Genomic DNA, 20,055 nt, shown 5'->3' with positions numbered 1-20,055 from the left:
GTATTGATGAAGTACTGTACGTGTGTCAAGGGGCTCACTATTTAATGCACTTTTTTGCAGCTGTGTCTAAGGAGGAGGCAGACTGTTTGACATCTCTAATCTGACTGCAGAACAGAAACAACACACTCGCTTTGTCGCCTCACTCGTGTGAATGAATTCCTCACTGAGGTGTGCGTCTGCACTTCACAGAGGAGTGCTTTCTGCCTGGTCTTGGGCCTAGGCCTGCAGATCAGGATCTTGCAGGTGTAAGTTCACTGCATGCCCCCAGTCAGACTGGGTGAGACTTCAAAGGCTGTGCTCATACACGATGGCTGAACTCCAACGGCACCAAACAGCCTAGATATAGATATTATTTGGATAATACAAACATTAATTTGACAAGGATGTCTAAAAAATAAAACGGCATATGGTTGTGCTTTAAAAATTCATGTGCAGAGATATAGTAGCACCTGTACCTAAAAAAGGTGACAAGACAACATGTGCAGGATACAATTGCATGCATATGCCACCCTGTCATTAACACTCATTAATGAATCAATGAACCAATAGATAGTTTGTCAGCTGGATGCCTCTGCAACATATTTTGTGTTACTTTTAATTATTTGAGGGCCGTCAACTTTAATGTAATCACACTAGCAGAATATTAAAAATGACAATTTCAGAGTCCGGATGCCTGGAACCACGGCGATGTATTTTTGTAAGTCTAAATTATAGTTGTGATCAACATATCGCTGCCAGCATTAATTATTCAAATTGGAATTGCATAAGAGCATAGTCCACCGTCAATAATTAGGTTGTCAATATTAGCCATGATTGCACATGACTCTCCACTTTCGATAATTACATTTTAATCTGGGTTAACAGCAGGGAAAATAAAATGCAGTTATCGCTGATGACTATCTCCTATCACATCAACATGTATTAGGTTCAGATATTAAAAATTACAATCCTGAAATGAAGTGAAGGGAAAAACCTTTGGATGATTTACAAGTGAAGCTACACTGAATGCTACATCGAGACAGATATTTTTTTTCTCCTTTTACAATCACACATTTCCTAGACAAGCAATCTGTTCCTCGCAGAACACAATATTAACAGGTATTTAAAACGCATTAGACAAAGGCACAGTAGCACCAGGGGGTTAGAACAAAAAAGTACCCGGTCAAATCTGGAGTAACTTCACAGCACTTGCTTTTCTTCCAGTTTCATAGTAACAGATTTGTTGCCATCTAGTGGTCTTATTATTTAAATCTTTCCAAAATACAGCACAGGAATAAGAGTCCAAGGTTGGTGTGCTCTTTAAAATTACTCAAGATCTTTATATTACATCTCATACATATGAATTTACTTTAATTAATTTAGCTCTTGTATAAAGCAACATAGAAAGCTAATAATAGATTATTGAGTATTATGTACTTTGGCAAAGGCTACAGAATATATTTTTTGCATTATCATTCTCCTCACTGTGCTTACGTGGATGATGTAGAGAGCAGCAGTGATACCAGTAGTGCAGTGCTAAGCGGGGCTTGTCTGGTCAGTACCAGTACCAGGATGGGAGACCTCCAGTTTTTTGGTCATTTGCAGCACATAGCAGACGTGTGGTTATTGATTAAGTGTGTGTGTCAAGGGATTCACTATCTATTTTCGCAGCTATGTCTAAAGAAGAGGCAGCCTGTTTGACATCTCTAATCTGACTACAGAACAGAAGGTGGCGAATGAGAGGGGGGCCCTTTCTTCCAGACCAAAATGGGTGAAAGGGCATGCAGTGCTGTAGGTGGTGGTTTTCTTTCAGATGAGACATTATACCAAGGTGCTCACCGCTAATATACTCAAAGATCACATTGCAGTGTTTGTTATAGTAGACACTGGTGTCCAGTTTAAGTCCCACTCTGGACCTGGACCTTACCATAAACTCCCCTTTAAATCAACTGGTGAAATTTCATTTCTTTGTCTGATCTACTGTATCTAACAGGGCTGCTGTGTGTCGTCTAGGTGGATGCTGTGCTTCTGTTATGGATAAAGTCTTCTCTCCTGTACATAAACATACTCTGTTGCCATGAGAAGCACTACATAAATGCAAGTAATTATTATTCAAGTGAACTATAATACTGTCAATCTTGCCTTAGATCATTATCTGTATGGCCAGACCTGCTTAGGTACCTTTTTAAGTGCTGTTGATGAGGAGATAACGATTCCTTACTCTGCAAAGTCAAAGTATGATGAGTTAGAGTCTCACAATCAAGATGTTGTCTAACAAGATCATGCCCCTTATTGAAGGAAGATTGTGCTTAACTGGCAGATATTCCGTTCAAAGTGAATCTCTCAATCGTGTGAACCTGTGCGATAACAGATGATTGCATTGATGTGCCCATGGACTACAGGGGAAAAAAAAAACTTTCAGCTAATGATCAGTCACTCTCTGGTGACAGTCAGCTTCACATCTTCTCCCAGAGACTTCAGATTACACCTCAACTCTCAGGAACCTTCTGCCCACTCATGAGCCAAGAACAGGTGGAGGATCAATGTTTCAGTAGCAAATAAACTGAGAATTACGTCCAGGTCACTCTAACGACACTTTGTTGAGCAGGAGAGAAATCTGTTTGAAAGACTTTGAAAAGACTTTCATGAAGAAAAACATCAACTGTTTTTTCAATAAACCTGCAAATCATATCCATTTAGCTGTGACGTTGTTTGTCTGTCTTCTGTCCTATTTAAATTTGTACCGTATACAGTATGTTGTGTGTATGTCTCATCTGTGTTCTTGCTGTACCAATAGCATATTTCACCAACTATTGTTGTGTGGCAATAAAGAATCATCTATGTAACCTACAGTATATGTTAAGGAGAAACTTGTTTTTCATCCCACTTTGTAGACAAGACATGACATTGCGTGTTCAGTTATTGAGAAAGCTATACGATTTTACCACAAATGCCTCCTATTCTTAAAGCACAACTATGCTACCTTCTAATTTAATAAGCAGCTACTTGTACTGGATGAAAGAACAGTGCATAATCAATGCACTGCACTTGTTGAAAACAATTGGAAAATAGCATATTAAGACTACTGCAACCTTTAAAAATAAGAAGTGCTGCACTGCATTTCAGGACTGAGAAGAAGATCCCCCCTGTTTGCTCTGGCAGGTTCCAGCTTGTTCGAAAGTCTGAGAAAAAAGGCAAACCACATTCTGGACACAAATGAAAGGCACAGGCCTTCAGCAACCTGAGCCAAGGGCTGGTCTGCCCTCTCAGTACAGCCCCATGAGGTTGGCCAGGCGTCTGCCAGGGTCACCAGATCAAGCGCCCCTGTCCTTTCTGCCACTGAATGCTCGGAGCTGACTGACTTGGCTTTTGGTGTGGCAGGGAGCTGTGCTGTTCTTGTGCAACCAGGTAGAAGCAGCTAAAGTGGGCAGTGTTGGTGGAATGACTTCAGCTGATTTTGGCTTTCGACACATGTCTAGAAACTTCTCATTTCCATAAAGGCCTGGAGTTACCAAGAACCTTGTCATTTTTTTATATTAAAAGAGTATCCCTTCTTTTTGTATTCTAATTAAAGAAATAAAATAATATTTACCTTTTAATTTTCTAAAGCATTTTGGACGCCTGTGAAAATGCTTGCTAAACTGCAGATCAAATTGATGTGGAAAACAAGATGATTGTTTTGCACTTAATTGTGGAATTCCAAATTAAAATGTATTCAAAGAGAGCCAAAACATAACACATGCTGCACAGCAGAAAAATCCTTCAGCTTTAATGCAGTTTAAAGTCTTTCCAAAATGCGTATCACCTTTGGATTAATACTGAACTCTCTCTTATGCCCCCTACCCACCTCAATGTGAAATATCGCTCGCCGCCTGAATCACTGGTGAATGACTTAAAGCATCTCCGAGAGGTCGAACAGGGATATGCGTTTTGGGGTCTATGTAATAAGTGTTATCCTTTGAGTCCAGTAGAGCTCATACGCAAGATAGATTGAGTGGGAGCTGCTGTATATTAGTATCTGACCCCCCAAGACGAAAGCCATCTCTTGTGTAGAATCAAATCAAATTCTGGCAGACGACAACCACTGTGCTGTACAGTATATTCTGTGCAGTATTTAATACTATGGATTGGAGAGCGGAAAAGCACAAACTAATTTAAACTCTCATTTAATTCAGTGCCAATGGACTATATTTGAGTCCCTTAGCCCTGTCTGCAACCAGAATGTGCACAGTGAACTCAGAAAAATGTCCTGCAATATAAATAATCATTCATAAAATGTCTCAGACATCTATTAAAGATTAATCAATCAATTCTCACTTGACATTTCTGAATTAGTACTTGACTGAAAAGCATTAAAATTGTATGCAAAATGTCTGCGTACCAATAACTATTGCAGTTTTCATAACACTCTCATAAAAGTATACATGTCGAGATGAATAGTCGTATTGTCAATCCATTCTTGACATTCAGCCTCGTTAATATAATTGATTATTCAGCCCAAATAAGGGCTTTGGCTTGTAAAAAAAACATTCTTCATTGTCACGGGATTACTGGGAGCTAGTCCGTTCAAAAAACAACACGCAACTACACAAGCACACTTCCCACCAGAGACAAAAGCAGAATTGTTTGTCTAAATGATTAATAGGATCTTTCGTTCACATTCTTAATTATATAAATGCATTTTTATAGAGTACCCTTCTTCAAGGGGTAAGTAAAATCATTAGGTCACAATTTCATTATTTTTCTCTCTTTCTGTTTATTGCTTATTGTTAATAAAACTCAAGAGGAAACATCGGGGCCCATCTGGGAGGAAAGATCAGTTTAAATGTTGCTTTATCAGTATTTACAATGAAGCTGGGATCTGAGTTTTTAAACAAAAAGTAATGTATACCCATATCATTTCTAGCCTACTTCAGACAACTATTCTTAATTGGGACAGATTACAGTGTGCTTTTTTCCCCATCGGAGACTTATTTGCTGTTTGAAATAATGAGACTGGGAATATGACAAACCCTTCTCTGTCTTGGTGTTTGTCCTTATTAGTTTCAGAAAGTCTGACTGCTCATCACCCGCACCTTGAGATTCCTCAGTAAGTCCACAACCCTGAAGGAAAAAGGAGGCCTCATTGGGTCAAACAGCCTCCTATCTCCCTCTTCCTCTCCCTTTGTGAGGCCTGTGTCTGTGGGAATGAGAACTTGTATTCAGGAATATATTCTGCTGCGATGGGCATCACCGTGAATGAGCTGCAACAGCTGCTTTTGTGCATTCTGCGCTGTTTCCCCAAAGCCTGAATTATAATAAATCACATTAGAGTCTGCACAGAGCCCAGTGCCTTCTTAATTTGGAACAAATACCTGAAAGGCATATTAACCTCACTTATACATAGCCCTGATACACTGATAGACATGCATCTTCAACAGGCCTTTCTTTCAAACAGCAGACCATACATACAGAGACAAGGGGGATGAGAACATCAAAAATACAGCAGCAGAACCCAAAACACTAATAGCCGGCTTATAGGGGCTTGATGGATATGTGTATAGAAATAGATGAATTGTAAAGAACAGAGGTAAAGGTGTATACTTTAATTCAAACCATTTCAACAACTACATGTTTTTCTCCAAAATAAATGTTTCGGACAAGAAATATGGAATAACTAGCTCTAAAAACAAGACTCCTCAATATTCAGGCTCAATTCACGTCCTTGACCTGAATCCCCTACCTCCCAAAATATTTTAAACACGTTTGGTGCAAAAATACATTTTTTTTATTTTAAAAAATCCATTTAATTCTCATTGAAAGACCATTAAACTGTAACATTTCACATTTTCACCTATGTGCAATAATACCCCTTTATTGATACAGTTTCAATGGCACTTTAAAAGTGGGTAAGGTTATGTGCCACCTTACAGTACATCTACAAAACTCTCTCCACACAGCCACCTTTAATGGACAATTCTACATAAAAGAATATATTTTCAGACTGAAGGCTTGGAACAGGGGTTTTAATGAAGGTCTTGGTTTAATTATGTTTCTCTATTCAAAACAGCTGGCCTTCAGCAGCTTGCATTTCATCCAGAAAGATAGGGAGCAAATGCCAATAAGCACTCTTCAAAATCTTCAGCGCTGATAAGGCTGGAACAAGGACAGAGAACGTGGACTGTGCCAGAGTGCGTCAGATGACACTGAGCCTTAAACAAAAACAGCTAAGACACAATTTCTACTACTGAAGGGAATAATAACACAATTGTGAAGGCTATAAAGTAGTATGGGCATCGAGTTTCATGTGAACACAGATCCAGTACTGGTAGAAATTGTGCTTTATTTACCTAAATGCAACAAACGCAACTTCGGAGAGTGCCGGCAGGGATTGCAGGATCTGTTAAATTCAGTGCTGCAGCAGGAGTCTGCCTCATTAGAGTAGCAGTTAACAAGACCCCACCCCTCAAATCACTCAAATCACAGAAAAAGTTTTACTTTGTTCCCAAGTTCAGGTCACCCTATTTATTTATATACAATTAAAAACATATTTTTTTATTTGATCATGCAATGAAACCTGAAAACTCATCCCTTCCTGCTATTCCACAATGGTTACTGTACCTCCATTATGCTAACCCCCTTTTTAAAGAATTACTTTCTGCTGAGAAAGGAGAGTGAGAGTTCTCCAAGGGGTCCCTTTACAAAGAACTATAACTATATTGGAGTAACAATACATCTGCTGCGTTACAGACTGACTCTTTTCATTAATGGTTCAGGACTAAGTATTTCAATTCCTTAAGTGTTCTCTAAATTTTCCAGAAATACCCCTCCTTTGCCTCAAAAACAAAGAGGTCGTCTCCCGGAAATGGAAACCAGAACTGGATGTAAGTGAAAAGGTCAGATCTCTAAAAATAAAAAATAACGGGCTCTGTCCATTACCTTCCTAGCCAAAAAATCCTTCCCTATAATCAGGCGAGCCTCCTGTCTAGTTATTAACAGCACAGCTTCAATCCTCAAAGTCTGGAGACTTGGATGAAATTTCTTTTCCAGTAGGCTCAGCCTCTCGCAAGCGGGTTTCCGTGGCAACAGCCTGTGTCAGCCTGTGCTGCCGAGGGCTTGTCGATGGCAATCTTCTCCTGCTCGTTGGGGCCGGGCAGGTTATGTCAAGTGACACTGTGCCCTCTCAGGTAGCGAACAAATCATCTTTGAGACCAAATAGACTGGTATCACCATGGCTCCTGCATTTAAGACAGCCCCTGCCAGCGGTGCAGGCTGTATTAGGAGCTCCGTCAGTAAGAGGAAACGAATTACGGGCCTTATCATTCTTTTTTCATTACCACTGTGATTTTCTTTAACATTTACAGCCCTGCCTCCAGTCATGCACCCAGCGAAGGGGGCAAGGGCAGCCGAGGCCCTACAGGAAGCAGTGCTGGGAGCTTATTCAAGCTTCTCCAGCCAGAGGCCTCCCTGACCCCCCCCCGCACCGCGATTCAGAGCACGGACACAGCGGCCTGCCGCAATTACAGACAATTCAGACAGGTACTTCCTCGCTACAGTACCTGGATAAGATGCCAAACGGATTTCATGCTGCAGAAGGAGAAGTAAATGTTACTCGCGCTGCCCCGCAGTGGGGAAAAGGCTCTCTCGCCACGGCCTGAAAACAAGCACCTCACTGGCCGAGCAGTCAGGTCAGCCACTTGGCGCGTCAGCTCCAGCAGTCTGGTACGTTTAATATCAAAACGGCCTTATTTCTCCCATCCCTGTGTATCGGGTCTGTATCGGGGCAGGTGAAAGGAATCTGAGCACAAATTAAAGCACAGAGGTCGTGCGTCTACTCTTTTCTCCCCCGCTTGTCTTTTCACAACGAGAGCGAGTAAAATTTAGGACGAATGAAAACACAAGATTACATGTGGCTTACAGCAATTGACGTCAGCAAGGCTTTACTTTGTGATCAAAATCAAAAAGTAGTACAAAATTCTCCCAAGACAGAAAGCCAATATTTTACATACTTTAAGGCATTTATATTTACAAAACAATTTTAAAGTGCCTACACACTGGAAAATGGTTGTTCTGGTTAATTGTCCCTTTGCAAAAAGTATGTTTAAGGTATCTACTGCTTTTTATATAATTGTGCACATGACTGTTTTATCAAGCCATGTGTTTGAACAACCTCCTGTAAAATACTTGGGCTTCTATACACATTTTCACTCATTCATCACTTCTTGCTGATGCTAACTGAGCTGCTCAAATGAAAACAAAAAAAAAAATCCTGACCTTGTACAGACTGAAATTCAGAAAATTGCAGGGAATCAGTCTTAAAAGAAAAATGGCAGAATAAACGCTTTTTCTATCGATCACCATAAACAGGTACAGAGAGCAGCAGCAGCAGCAGGCAGGGCCTCCAGAATGGACATATCTAAGAACTGACCCGGCTTCCACAGCTCCACGTACTGTCCCAGCAAGACGGACAAGTGGTCATTCAGTCTCATCACAGACACGCGTTACACGCAAGTTACACTTTGTATCTGCTCTCAGCTTTGAATTACCAGACACATGTTGCCGGATACAACTATAGAAATTGGTAAGAATATAGACTTTGATCAGCACAATGCTATTAGAATTGCACTATAACATTTTTAGATTTACTTTAAGCAAGACACTATCAAATAGGTAAATTATCTGTGTTAAGATGTTTTTTGTTTCCGTTTCATCTGGTTTATGTACAAATCTGGAAGGCAGTGCAGATATACTATATATATTATATATAGGTAAAGACACATTCACCTAATTTTTTTAATCTATTTGATTTCCTTAGCAGCCTTCAGTGATGCACCTGATACAACTTCAGTAAATATTCCTTCCCCGTTTATTCTTGTCTCCAGGTCTCATACTCGTTCGGACTCCTCTCACCGAAGCAGAACCACAAACCCACAGGCCTTTCCTGTCCCTCTCCATAATCCTACCCTGCTCCTCCAGTTATCTTTTAGGAAACATGCACATCCTGTAAAGGAAAATCTAAAAATGACAGATCTGTTTTCAGTCAATGTAAAAAAACAGAATAACCCATTTACAGAGCCTTAGTAAGAAATGAAAAAGTCACAGGGCACAACTTTGTGAGAAACTACTGAAACAAATCCGTAATTAGAGAATTACAGGGCACAGAAAAACCATTATCATCACAGGCACCAATAAAAACTATAAAGATTGCCAAGTTCCATGCCCTATTGAAACAGCAGTGAATGTTTCCAAGATGGTACTGCAAATGGTTTAATGTTATAAACAGACAAGGGCCTTTACAAGATAAGGTCAAGCTAAAGATTAAACAACAAATGAAATCAAACAGTTACATTTTATGAAAAAAAAAACATGAAAAAATACACTCACTGTTTTTTGTAATGGCAGTACAGTGTGTGAAATGCAATTAAGTGACATTTTTAATGCACTGTGTAGAACAAAGGACAGAATCAAAGCCATTTAGATGTAATATTTTAGAGAAAACAGATTACAGATTGCAGATTATGATCATTCACATAAACACTTTCAATGCCTGTGTTATAACATTTTCTGTTTTACAAAGAAACAGCTTAAATTAACAAAGGTTTTCTAGCTCACATTTAGCTGTGTCATTTAAAGATCACTCAATCCTAAGTGTTACCACTCACAGCACTTTATTGTACAGCTTTTAAAAACATTAGTTATGAGCTGCATTGATAATGAAAATAAAAACTGGGCATTGAAACCAACCTTAGGATTTTCACTCTGCTGGATAAAGAAAGACTCTTTGCTATGCAGTCAAGGGGAGTAAATGAATTAGGAAGGATTAAGAAATTGCCACTTACCGTAACTTTGCTCCCAGTTATCTGCATGCAGTGGTCAGCGCAGCCGAGTTAATGTGCAAAAAAACAAACACAGCACAATTATTAGTAGGCAAGAGCTTCACACATTTCTAGTACATTGTTGAGGTATTAGTGCATCTCAGTTTTGTGTTATTCTGTACCACTCCAGCTGCATCATCGACAGTCAAACCCCATAGGTGTGAAGGAAAGACAGTGTCTGCAATTCTGATATTTGCTTTCAAGTGCCAGTTTATCAGTGATTGTTTTTAATGATCCAGTTTCACACCATGCAAATTAAAGCCTTGGATATCTCAATTTGTACAGCTTCACTGATTTTTTTATGTCTCGCAGTGGCCATTCAAAGTCAGGACACATTAATTGAAAGAGACTTCAACTGGAAGAGAAGAGAAGGTAGATGACAACACAGGACAGACAAGTGGTGTCTTTCCATAAACAAAAGATGAAATCCTGTATTTAATATCACCTCATATAAAGTAATAAATTGTTACAGAGATGTACACACCAGGTGTCTTGGCTTGAACAAATCTATTTTCTTAAACTTCTGCTGTTATAAAAGCTTTTTGCTGGAACCGCTATCTTGTTCGAAACTTACCATTATAAAATTATGTCTGCTGCTCGAGAGTGCTATTTGCATTCATGAAGTGCGTCTTTCAGCAATCTGATTGTATTTTATGGAGATCGATATGTACAGTATTAACTCGCAAACAATCCTCCTGTTTTCCTCTGTAAGCCAACAGGCTACAAAATGCCTAAATCAATCAGCTGTCATTTGCAGTTTATTTCACATGTCAGATTTAAACAAATATCACAGTCCTCAAGTCAGCATGATTTTTTTAACCTCGTTACCCGAATGTTATCAATAGAATTATCAGTGAGTCCTGAATGGGTTTGTATTTAAAAACCAGGAGCTGACAGCTATTCTGTCCACTCCACTGTCGAAGTTTATGTCAGCACCACAGTGGGACAAGGACAGACGCAGATGAAACTCTGAGCACTGCCACACGAGGCGCTCGGAAAGAGGAATTCCGCAACACATACGCTAGCTACAGCTTCATCCGAAGGCTGACCACAAGTAAAGGGACGGGAAATTTTAGAAAACGTTTCAGGGTCAGCTTCTTGTGAAAAAGGAAGATTATGCGAGCTTGTTAAAGCCAGCTTTTAGTCGCTGCTGTTGAAGCCGACAACTGCGCATCTTTCAGGAAACATTGGGATGAGATCCTGAGATCAATTCACAACCTAACAACCAAAACAGTTAAAAATGGTCTCTGCTCACTCTGCCATTTCTTATCGTTTCCTGTCAGGATTCCATCTCGGCTTCTCAAATAAAAACAGGTGAAGTCTGTACCAGAGCCACAGTGGCCCATTCTGGCTCCTGTAGCAGAATAGGAAGTAATTAAGATCAGATCAGATCACTTAATTGGCCCTATATAATTTCTTGGATTAGAAATTTGTCTTTTCACATACCCCAGCTTGTTTTCCATGAGACACACAGACAGGGAGAGAAGCTTGGGGTCAGAGCGCAGGGTCAGCCTGGTGCAGGTGGGATTAAGGGCCTTGCTCAGGGGCCCAACAGAGTAGGATTCCTCTGCCGGCCATGGGATGTGAACCAGCAACCTTCCAGCCACAGGCGCAGATCCTTAGCCACAGAGCCATCACTCCACCCCAAAACATCTGCCCTAAGCAGGAACTGAACCTGGATCTCCTAAATAGCGCTCATATTGACAACACCATTGTGTTACCAGGACACTCTGTGAACCTCCTCTGGATATGACCCAGAAATGCTGAGCCCCACCTTTTCAGAGTTGGAGGGACTGGAGCAACTGGCAACCGCCAGCCTATTGTATACTTTTAAATAGCTATTGCAGAGAAGAAATGGCTTTTACACTTATTTTTACTTCTCTACACAGTTTTCTGGTTTAGTGTTATTTTTAAAGCAAAACTTTTCCAGAGTTCACGCACTGACGCGTACAGAAAATTGGGTCACATCACAGCATGAACCTCAGCTCTTCTGATTCAGAAAATAACGAGTTGCGAGGTGGCATTTTAAGAAAATTACTTTAAAACACAAAGTCGGGGGACGAAAGGAGAGGATTAAATAAATGCCTAGTCATTACTAATTTCTCTCCGTAGAGTGCTATATCATAACAGCAGACACCATCTTGCACTCATTCTAAAAGTCACTCTTAGAATAGCAGGGTCTGAAAGGGAATAGACTATTCAGACAAAATTAAAATAAAATAGTTTTTAATCATCTGCAAAAATCTAATTTTAAAACAAATTGTTAAGAAGTATATTTTAATGTCATAAGCCAAGCCATAAAAATGTAATGCCCTAATATCATTCCAAAACAAAATATCACCAGATATACTGTACTAGTACTGTCAAATAAAAGCTCAGAATTTCAGAGATATTCTACTGTGCAAACAATTTGACTGCATGACGTTTACAGTTTAATCATAATTGGAAAGAAAAAATGACAAATCCATCTCTGCAATGTTACAGCCTTATCACACACAAAAAATTAATTCAATTACAATCACATTTTTTTCTCAAACAAAAAGTATTACACCTTGCCCCCAAAAGACCCTACTATGAAATTCTTCACTATCCAAAGAAATAATAAACATTTTTAACAATAACTACACAAAGTTAATCTTTTGTTTTTGGGAAAACATTTAACAGATTAAGTCACTGTTAGAAGCATGCTATGACACCTTTACATAGCACTTTCACATGCATTTACAGAGAATAAGGCAAGCCATGCACTCGTGACAGGCAAGGACATCCAGGGTGTAGCAAAGCAAAACCGTGTTTCATCGTACACAGCTCATATCCAAATGAACAGGGTAATTGCAAAAGATTTCTCCTTTGAAAAGACATTCTCAGTTTAAGTAATTCAAAGGCCTCCCATGGAGAGACGCAGGGAAGTAATAGGTGGTGTTCTGAGCCCTGTCTGTGATAAAATATAGAGGCTGTTCCTGAGAAAATTCTTCAGAGGGAAAATGTGCTAGGAAAGAACAAACAAATTAATAAAACAGCTTGCTATCTCTGTTGCTTAGAGGGAAATATTTAAACAAATAAAAAAATGTACCTGCCCTTTGCAACAGGTAATAAAAAAAGAACTAGAAGATTAAAAAAAAAACACCAGCACATCTTCGGTCTTCAACTGAGGGAATAGGTCCTCCTGCTCTCAGCATGCCCACACTGGCTTCACAACAACAGATGTGGCTCTGCTTCTGTGTCCTCCCCAATCCCTTGTATCAAACGAGAGGCAACAGGACACCGGGGCACCCAGCTCCTGCTGCAGGAGCAGAAGCACATACAGTACCAACAAGGCTGTCTCGAACAGCGATACCTGCAGTGGGAATCCCCATCCTAAACTGCAGTCTACTGTGGATTGCCATTAGCTGGGAATCAGCCGAGATACAGGATTCCCCATTTTGCAGATCTGTTTAACCCTCTGTATTTTCTTCATTCCCTCTGTAGCTCTAAGAAGGCAGACTGATTGATGTAGATAACCTCTGTGAAACCCTGCTGAGGCTCCTAACAAAAACAATGTAAGACAACTCTAAGCAGCTACTTACTGAAGAAGATGAGGCACTCTCCGATTTCTTTTCATGACTTTTCAGCAAACATACAGTGGATGTGGGGTTAAACGAACATGCTCGTGTAAATAACCGAGACACTCCAGATGGACAGACTCGCCAAGTTCCGCCTAAAGCGGTATGAGGAGAGCACATTTTTGTCAGCACATGTTTTTGAAGAGGGTACACTAGTAGCAGCAATAATGTGCACAAAAAATATTCAATACTAATAATTTCAAAGAAATTTCAATAAAGAATTAAATTTTAAGGAAGGTAAGCAGTTTGTCGCTGTCATAGCAATGGGAAAAAATCAATATTTTGGCAGAAAATGAACTCCATGGCCTTTTCCTCTGATTTCTTTAAGAAAACAAAGCTGTTTTTATTGTTTCTAGTTCTGGCCTACATTGATTGCCAGATCATAAAGCAAGATGTTAACAGTGCACTTAATGTTTTTTCAAGCAGCAATATCTTGCTATGCAACTGGTACCCACCACAGCACACATGATGCAGTAGGCTGCTATCCCAAAGCGCTTTAGAAATTGATTTAATCACCACTGGAGTGCAACACCAGCTACGGTGTGCCACCAGCATCACTACAGGTAGAGATTAGGTGGAAATGAATTCAAGTAAATTTAGGATGCGATTGTAAGGAGGATAACTGATGCCGAGTCAAACTGAAATTCATATTCTTATTAACATGGCCATGGGATGACCAAGTAGTCAGGACTTCAGTTTTAATGTCTCATCAGAAGGAAGGCAACTCCTACAGCACAGTGTTCCTGGTCACCATATTAGGGTATCGGCTTATAAACTGTGGTTCAGAAGGAGGGGTGCCCACAAACACCACTCTGAAAACAGGGCGGTCCAGGTGTGCACAGGAAAGAGGCGAGGTTGGAGTTAAAGATTCTGTCTTTGAACTGGATGGAAGAGATTTCTCTGCAGTTGGCAGATGGGTGGACAGATACACAGATTAACAGGTGCAGAGCACCTGTCTGTTTCAGGCCGTAATGGACTGAGACAGGAAACACATGCTGGATAAAATGTGCTAATTCCCCAGTAGTCTTCAATAAGAAACCAGTTCTGATTCCCACTTCCACAGACCCCTGTAACTTATTTACCTCTTTGCTCTCTCCCAGAGGACTCAGAAAGATTCATAATACACAACCCTACACAAAAGGTTATGTTTCTTTCAGAGACCCCAGCACATGAAAGCTAAACTGAGTGCAGGATTTGCTGAGGAGACTTTTCAAAGTGAGAACACAGAGTATTTGCAGCACCTAATTCTATTGGAACCAAACACTGTTCTGCTCACGGCAAATTTCACTTATCACATAAAAACATGTTTCTGCCCTCACATAGTGAAAGTAAATTAAGCAGAAATAGGGCTTGCAGTTTCCCTACGCTCCCTCAGTATGCAAGCAGTCAAACTGTTTGACATCTAAATGGGGATTGCTTTTAGTGTAATTTAAAGCATGAAGAAGAGGAAAAAATATTCTGAAAAACATTTCTTCAAATAACTTGCTTTGCTCATTACGAATCCTTTTTTAAGATATTCTGTTTGCCAGTTCCAAGTCTTTTTTATTACTGTATCAACTCATTGAGCATTCTTAAAATCAACACAAGGAAACTACTAAGACTGGAATCTAACAATGACTATCCTAACAGAACACCATGTTGGAGAATTTAGAAAAATCACATCCATCGAATTTGTATCCAAATATGTCCTTTAGAGCTAAAATCTCTCTGGCCTGACTCAATAGTAGAAACATAAAAATCTCACACTTAAAAAATCACACCCCGTGCTTGCTGGATTTAGAGGTCTTATTGGTTTACAGTAATGAAAGTGTCATATTTCAGATTACTGAGCAGTTGGGTGATGCGTACTAAATTCTAATGAACAGCTGATCCTCAGTACAAAGCATTTGAAAGTGCAATACAACAAAAGCAGTTTTATAAGCACCAAGAAAGGGAGAAACGAGGCAGCAATCAAAGATTTTGGCTTAGCAGAAGCAGAAAGCAGATCAGGTTAAGCTTATTATTCCATAGTGTCTTGAAAGTGTCATATACTTCATCTCTCAACCCCACTCCCCCCCCCCGCCATACACTCCGACTCACAATGACAGACGCTCACAGCACTTACAGATTTGGCAGTTGCAGAGATGTACTGCACAACCATTTCTCGTTTGGTGCTCAGATCTTTCCCACGAAGGGGTGCCTTGCGCTCTTCATTCAGGTTCATATCCTCCTGTTGACAGACAAGCATACAAGAAGTTTGTAGAGAAGAGGAAAGACCCTTTCATCCCTTTCAGATGTTTTTTCATACTGTATGCTCACAAATACACAGGGTGTTAAAGGAATGAGTATTTTAATCCCTTCCTTAAATATCTAAGAAGGGAAAAAAATGCAGAAACCAAACCTCCCCTACACACCTTTTGTTATATACCATAACTCGCTGAACTCGCATAAGAAGTGCCTTTTGCGGAAGAAAAAAAGAGCACACTTATCTTTCTGCTCTAATGATTAACATGTAGAAAAACATGCAGGACATGAAAGTCTATGATTGTGATTTAATAACACTGAATACTCAGTTGGCTGCTAAAAAAAAATTGTCACTTCATTTATGGAAGTCCAACGCTGACTGAACCTTTTTTAATGTGAAGATGAATTTGCTAATTTGATTTATTATTCTAATTATGATTGCTGCACATAACCTGCAAATGTATCATTAACAAAAGTTGCCTTTGCGGAACCATAAAATATGAGCTTTTAAAATCATGTGTTCAACTGAGCTCTTTATTGTAAAAATGAACTACTTAAAATTCCATCTGGCTCCTTAAGCAGTCAATCTACAGGACATTACCAGCTAGGCCTGAAGATATATGGACAGATGGCCACACTGAATGGGAATGATGGTCAGCTCTTCTGAAATACAATGAGAATTAAAATTCAATGCTGTCTTTTTGCGAGAATGCAGGGATGTTCACTGGTTTATTGGAGGAGGTAGTGGGATTTTGCTTCTATGCAGGCTTTTTGACATGATGAATGCAATATCTGTTCCATTCCACTCAGTAGGTTACTGTATAAAAGATGTTGATGGTCTGTTGTTAATGTTTTAGAAAAAACAGATGCATCTGGGCTCTGTGACCTACATTATTACTTTGCTTGAATGTAATCAAATTAATATAAATTGGTTAATAACTGCCCAACTCACCATGTCACCTGGAAGAAATTAATCTTCTTCTTTGACAAAACAAAATGGCTTGAGCATGAACTTTTTTCTTCAAACTTTCACAATTAGCTATTTTGCAGACCAATGGCATTTTAATTAATTCCTGAACTTTCCTAATCAGGTCTGTTGAATTTAAATGAATCCAACTGTAGCAATGAAAACAAAACATTTCGATAGATTAGTGATCCAGGCCTGAAGAGCCCATCGCAAAGGAAAGAAGTCAAAGGTCTTGATACACTACAGACATACAAGAGACAGTATAGAAACATACATTTCATCTGCACTGGTAATTGCAAAGCCACTTTGTGACAACAAGCAAAACAAAGTAAAGACAAAACAGCTTTTTAATGACTACAGCAGGCCCATACTTATGACTTATTTGCTTGCATTCTGTTCTTTTCCCCAGAGCAGAGTTTGTACTCAATTTGTTGAAAATAATTATCGAAGTATGAAGATGCCAGTCAGACTGGAGACAATATACAGCAGGTGTGAAAAACAAAAATAAACTGAATGTTTTTTTTTTCTCACTTAAGGGTAGTTTTTAATTAGGTTGTATTTGGAGAATAAATGCAGAGCACTGGAGCAAAACATTTTGTCCTGTTTATTTAGAAGAGTCACTTCTGTAGTGGAGTCAAGACATACTGTCCCTATTTTTTTCAACCAGGTGCCGTTATAACCTTCCCTGAGTAACCTACAATGAGATCTCTTTTAGGGTAGCTATTCACATAACTCCCTGAGAAGGACAATTCTCTATAGCACAATCTGAAGAGCTAACACACTGTTGTTTGTTGTTGTTTTTTTTACTTTTGCTTAGTATAATAGTGCACTAAGAATTAACTCTTAACTATTTTAAAGTTCACAGGAAATCACAAATCTATGATCTGGCAGCTCTAATATACTATAAGCACATAACAGCTGTAGGGTTCCACTAAGTGCAACACAGGTGAGGCACTGGAATGATAGCAGAGTCAGAACAAATGTACTTTAGCTGTAAGGAGTCTGTTGGCCAGTTCCTTCACAAAAAAGCAACAGCAAAAGATCTTCTCCAGCTTTGTGCTCATCCCCAAAAAACCAGCATATTCACATGATCAATTTCCTTTAAGTGTGCTCTTCTGAATAACTAAACAAAAATGAATATTGAACACCTGTATTGTACTTCAAAGTAATGATACAGGTTGCAGGTTCTGGCTTGTTATCAGATTCAGTTTCTTTTAGTAATTAATGGAGATACTCAGATCTGTCTACAACAGAAATTGATATGGAGAAGCCAAGTGCCTGCTGCGAGTTAAAGAAGCTACTCCTCAGTTTTTTTCTTACAGCAGATTGATTATTCCTTGCAAGGTCTTATTCAAATTCCTTGCTTGTAAATATTGTTAATCGGATAACCTGCAATATATTTACTTTATTGGGCTCAGCATTGTTCCAGATGAAACGTATACAGGCTGACTGAGGTCAGAACATATCGAGGATAGCTGAAGAAACTGACACGTCTCTAGTAGACCTGTTGGGATGCTGGAATAGAGGAATAACTATAACACTGAAAAGTGTTTTATTACTTTTAATTTTGCACAGAGCCAATGAGGCACACACACATAAACCTTAAAAACCAAGGGTAATAAACAAAGCTGAAAGACGAGTGTTTTCGACCCAGTATGGTGCTGCACATAATGAATCACATTAAGGTTTATTCTGAATATTTATTTGCATGCACAGCGGTGCTGCATCATGCTGATATTGTTCTGTATTTGTTTTATTACTGATTGGTGACTACTGCTATCTAATGAATGCAATTAGCAGACCTGCAGTCTGGGGAGTGTGTGAAGGAGAGATTTGGGCTGGCCATCCTCAAGCACTGCTGCAGGTCACAGCACTGCGGGCTCCTAGATGATTCTCCCCCCAAAAGGGAGTCACACGCTTGAAGACTGAGACTTGAGCGAGACCATGCCTTCTAGGTGAATTATCAAGCAAAATAAATGAATAAAGCCGTGCTTGTTCCATGCAAATTCTTGAGGTAAATACCTACAGTTAAACACTATCTCTAGACTAGCAAGTCTTTGCATTCCATTTGAAAATGTACTACTGTTAATCTTTATCAAGGTCAGGCCCAGCTGTCTCCTTAGTGCCAAGAACTGTTAAAACTACTAAACAGAGCTCTAGCTTCTGAAAGAAAAATCACTAATGCATCCACATTCCTGATTTAAGATCCTCAGAAATTCTAGAGTCTCTGGAAGTAAATCTGAATCAACAATGCCTTCTCGGGCCTTTATTTTCTCTTTGCCATTGTTTTTGTAAAGAAATGTCAGATTTTGGAAAACAAAGACTATAAAGCAATATTACATATTACAAGCTGATTTTGTGCTAAACTAATGGGACAAAATCTTTAGCGCCTAAACCAGTCTGCAGCCCTGAACCTCCAGCTTGGAAATAGTGTCTTATGATTTTTGATCCAGCTGAGGTCCAGATGACTGAACTGGATCAGCATTACTCAAGCAGGAATAGGAGTTAACAAATTTTCCAGATCTCTGCTATTGACTGTTTATAGTTAAAACCTGCACAACAACACCACTTCAGAACCAGAGTTGTAGATCGCTTGCTTAAAATATGTCATTACTATGACAAAATCTGCTCAATGTTATTTTTACACTTCTACATGACCTCTATTGTCAGTAAATCCATAATTTCATGTACCCAAATTTTAGCAGGTAAGGTTTAGAAGTACATCATTTTTCTTGTTCCCACAACAGCTAACACCTTTATGAGAAATGTTACTGCTGTATGAGAATTGTTACTTATGTATTCTTCAGTAGAACTAAAGAATAAAAAAGCACTGCAAGTTGTTTTGTCTTTTCATTTTTTTTAATAATACCCCTCTGTGTAACACATCTCAGGACCATGAACATGCCTTTCCTGTCATCTATCACACAATAAATTGAACCACAAGTTTAATGTCACGCCGTTTTGAACACAAATATCATAATTGAGCAATGTGGTGAATCACAGAATCAGAGCACTGATGCAGGAAAACTGTGTGATCCCTGAAATGTTAAGCAGACTCCTCATCTCACAGGCTTCAGCAATAAAGACCTTTACAAAAATATTGGCAGGGTACTAGAGATAATTTAGTGCCTACTTCAAAGAGATTAATAGAAAGCTTTTGTTAGATTAAAGTCCTAAGCACTAGGAAAGCCAATTGGTATACAGCACATTGTGCAGTGGAGAACCTGGACATATTTAAAGTTCCTATGAACTGTTAAACAGAAGAAACAGCCTGAGATAAAAAAAAGAAGAAAAGAAGTCATCTCGAACATTTAATTTAGCCACTAAAGATCAGACATTGACAGTAGACACTTATTGGGCTGCTGCACATCACTTTACATTTTATGTCTGAGCAACCAAGATGTTCCTAATGAAAGTTCTTGAATTACTG

General features: G+C 39.2%; 1 protein-coding gene across 9 annotated transcripts in view; it reads right to left on the bottom strand.

Moving 5' to 3' along the window:
* Nucleotides 1-20,055, bottom strand: part of diaph2 (diaphanous-related formin 2) — a 491,250-nt gene that overhangs the window by 430,328 nt on the left and 40,867 nt on the right. For 8 of the 9 annotated variants that reach the window (XM_015351699.2, XM_015351694.2, XM_069193808.1 and 5 more), the window contains 2 exons: nucleotides 15,540-15,644; nucleotides 9,798-9,818 (listed from right to left, as the gene is read on the bottom strand). In XM_015351699.2, the coding sequence (XP_015207185.1) occupies nucleotides 9,798-9,818; nucleotides 15,540-15,644 (126 nt within the window). The remainder of the gene's footprint in view (nucleotides 1-9,797; nucleotides 9,819-15,539; nucleotides 15,645-20,055) is intronic. The other variant, XM_069193806.1, reaches the window with a different exon arrangement.

Source organism: Lepisosteus oculatus, chromosome 8 (genome assembly GCF_040954835.1).
Source record: "Lepisosteus oculatus isolate fLepOcu1 chromosome 8, fLepOcu1.hap2, whole genome shotgun sequence".
Classification (NCBI taxonomy): domain Eukaryota; kingdom Metazoa; phylum Chordata; class Actinopteri; order Semionotiformes; family Lepisosteidae; genus Lepisosteus; species Lepisosteus oculatus.
Note: the sequence above shows the minus strand (reverse complement) of the source record. Positions and strands in the feature narration are given on the sequence as shown.